Below are 3,643 nucleotides of genomic sequence, written 5' to 3'. Positions count from 1 at the left end.
TGTAAGAAGTGAACAAAACATTACTACACTCTACCTTGTAGGGACAGTATAATGCATTATAAGATAATCGGACACTACACATACATCTCCGACACTATTATGTACGTATTATAGTAAATGCTTAATACGTTAAGCTACTACTTGAGAATTGAGATAGAAAATCAGTTATTGAAACTTTAACAACAAAACATATGATCATCAACCGAGCTTCTCAGCATAGGTTCTGCTCGTTTTTATATTAAGTTAATTTTGAGCTGCGATTTTTTTTCAAAATAAACAATGGGTTTAAAGTGGGCCCCTCCTGAGTCCGCTGGGCCCTGGAATATTATACCGCGGGAATGAATTCAATGCAAAACCCTAATTAATAATCATTTCATTTCATTTCATTTGAGTTCACTCACAAATAATTAACCAGCAAAAGGATCGAATGGCTCCATCAAGGAAACGAAACTGCGACGTATTAGATGATAACCGGAAGAGAACAAACCCCGGTGACCTTGACGGCAGTTACGACATTAACGGTAACCTCATTATTATTATTATTTTAAATATTTGCTGCTAAATTGTGTACTTTTTTTAAGAGTTTATGAATTAATTGATGTATCCTTAGATTAGATTCTTAGGTAAACAATTAAAGGATCGGTCGTCAGGGTTTACACTAGATAGACTTTGCTCCTGCTTTAATAATTTTTACAAACTAGACGAGCCTGAGCACGGCTTGTTTATTTACACAAAGCTCGATCTCAGTTCGTTTACTATTTCTTTATTAATTTTTATATATTTATAATTATTTTTTTCAGTTATGGTTTTATTTATAACATAATAATTTAGTTATTTTTTCATAATATTTTTTTTGAACGACAAATATAATTAAACATGTCTCGACCCATAACCACCTTTTGGTTGGGAATAATACCCCTTTGTCACTATACCAAGCTAATGGTTATATTTTTTCATAATATTAAATGGATTAATAACTATTAAATATATATATCATAAAAGTTGTAGTAATGATAGGCCTGCGAGTGGGATCGAGCTCGGGCTCGTTTATTAAGTGAGCTTACTTTTAGACTTGAGCAGGCTCAGGCTCGTTTAAGCTCAGGTCGAATGAGCTTTTCCACGAGCAGATCTCAAGTAGCTCGGCTCGTTTGCATCCCTATTTTTGCTGTTACTAGTGGGATTATGCTGGTTACGTTTTTTATTTGTTCTTAATTTACTTGTTTGATCACATCTACAGTGATAACCGCCACTGATAAGACCACCCGTGTTACAGTCAAAGATTCAGACACCATCAGTCAAATTGAACGCAAGATCCAGGGTAAGAAGAAGTCCGGCTCCTCCACGCTTATCAACATATTCATCAAGAACCTTGAAGGAAAGATTATGTATTATCTTGAAGTCGACCCTTCCGACATCATTGGCAACGTGAAAGCCAAAATGTCTGATTTTGCGCACATGTTGGTCTTTAGTGGTGTTCCCCTCGAAGACACCAGTACACTTGCTGACTTAAACATCATTGACGGATCAATTCTTACTCGCATTGATATGGCACCACACGGAAAGATAAAAATATTCGTGCATACTTTCACCAAAAAGACCATCCCTTTGTTAGTCACCCCCACAGACACCATCGCCAATGTGAAATTGTGGATCATGTATAAGGTACGTGTTTCTGTTGACGAGCAGATGTTGATTTTCAATGGTATGGCTCTTAGGGACAGCGGGACCCTTTCCGACTTCGGCATTCACGAACAATCTGCCATCACACTTGTGCGCAGATCAAGGGGATCAATGAAGATATTCGTCAAGACGTTCGAAGGGAAGGTCATACCTGTGAAAGTCAACCCTTCAAACACTATCGGCAATGTGAAATCTAAGATCTAGGGTGAGGTAGATATTCCCCATAATGAGCAAGAGTTGATCTTCGATGAAATGGTTCTGGACAACATCGACACCGTTGCTGACTGTAACATCAAAGAGGAATCCACACTCACACTATATGCGTATATTCATCAAGGATCTAGTTGGAAAGACCATTCCTCTGAAAGTCAAACCCTCTGACACCGTCTACGATGTGAAACTAATGTTTGAGAAAATCACAGGTATCCCCCCATATCAGCTGAGAATTTGCTTTAAGGAGAGGCAACTGATGGATGATCATACCCTTGCCGACTGCCACGTCGACAATGAATCACTCATTCACGGTGTGTTATGTCTAAGGGGAGACTAGAGAAGCATATTTTATGAATCATCTAATATTTTGCACTAAAACACTATGTCTTGTGTCTTTTGATGTAGCTCTGTTTGGTAAACTTGTGTATAAGTATTCGAATTTATGGAATGGTTTGGCTAAAAAGAAATGATTGATGTTCTTTAAAATTAAAATATCAAAACGACTGAGAAACATTTATGATAAAACGAGTTATAAACGTTTACGAAATGAATGAATTTCGTAATTTTTTGTTGATAAATTAGGGGTATAAAGTGAGTAGCCATTCGGTATTTCAACAACTCAAGCGATCTCAATATAAAAGTTGTGAAATACTTATGTTTTGTAAACAACTATTCTGCATAGTTATGTTATACCTTTGAATTAAGATCATTAATATATGCAGTAAACATCAAAACTGTTCTTCTGGTGTAAATAACTCTCCCAATATGAAATTTGACCGAGAGACCTTTGGTTTTATTCAACTGTATAAAAAATCTCAATCAGTGTAACCATGACTATTGTAACGTAAGCATGGATACATATCTTTTAATCAGAATTGTTTATTGACATTCAATTGGAAACTGCAAGTGGTCAAAGTCAAACCAATTCATATATTTAATATTGAAGTCTTCCCAACTAATTTATATACTAACACTATTTCAGTGAAACCAACTTACACCGCTACACCCTCTATACACACATACAATTTGTATATATAATTGTACCTTCCTAGAATAAGGGTCGTCAATGTAAGTTGAAATAATTGTTTACCCAAACGATGAAAAGACATAATGAACTATCAGTGATTACTTATTCTCTTAGACCATCCTTTGTGGGCTTTAAAATGGGCGACAAGGAGGGATTTAAAGTCCCAAACACAATAGTGGGGCATCTTTTTTTTGTGTGTGTGTGGGGGGGGGGGGTAATGCGAAGAGGGGCGGCTTGGAGATTTTGATGGGGCCATCCTACTTTTCACTCTCTCTCACACACATATATGATTTACATGTATATGTGTATAATGGGGCGATAAAGAGGCACTAAATCACAGCAGAGGGGCTTCGGAGTCCCGTTTACTACGTGAGGATGACGTGGAGAGGAATGAATCCCTTCACAAGAATAGTCTTTGTGTTTTTCCCTTTATCCATCTATAGCTAGATTACTAATTTGCGGCATAACATTTGAGACAAACTGGAACTAAAGTAAAACTGTTTCAGGCTTTATGGACTTATAATATATAGCTAATTCGTTAGGCTTAACTTATAGTACTCGTTTATATTAGCCCCAGATTTGTGATATATCTGATACATATGGATATACACAAATATTTAGGATATATATTATTTTGTATGATTTATGTAGATCGTTTCCTAAATTAGTGCTAGGGTTAGTTGTATTTTCCCCTATATAAAGGGTCAATGTTTATTCATTGTA

General features: G+C 36.2%; 1 protein-coding gene across 1 annotated transcript; it reads left to right on the top strand.

Moving 5' to 3' along the window:
* The first annotated feature begins 388 nt into the window (after positions 1–388).
* LOC143557273 (uncharacterized) lies at positions 389–1,991 on the top strand. The gene is made up of 2 exons (XM_077046383.1): positions 389–521; positions 1,238–1,991. Exons 1-2 carry the CDS (start codon positions 428–430, stop codon positions 1,882–1,884), a joined length of 741 nt encoding a protein of 246 aa, XP_076902498.1. The 5' UTR covers positions 389–427; the 3' UTR covers positions 1,885–1,991.
* The last annotated feature ends 1,652 nt before the right edge of the window (positions 1,992–3,643 follow it).

Source organism: Bidens hawaiensis, unplaced genomic scaffold, assembly GCF_021521415.1.
Source record: "Bidens hawaiensis isolate Kalapana, Puna unplaced genomic scaffold, B.hawaiensis_p1.1 tig00018852_1, whole genome shotgun sequence".
Classification (NCBI taxonomy): Eukaryota; Viridiplantae; Streptophyta; class Magnoliopsida; order Asterales; family Asteraceae; genus Bidens; species Bidens hawaiensis.
This window is presented reverse-complemented; position numbering and strand designations above follow the sequence as displayed.

Bases quoted from the DNA above. Each gene is read 5' to 3' on its own strand.
- LOC143557273 (XM_077046383.1), top strand. From the start codon at position 428: ATGGCTCCATCAAGGAAACGAAACTGCGACGTATTAGATGATAACCGG. The intron at 522-1,237 runs GTAACCTCATTA...TCACATCTACAG, and splicing joins CGGCAGTTACGACATTAACG to TGATAACCGCCACTGATAAG.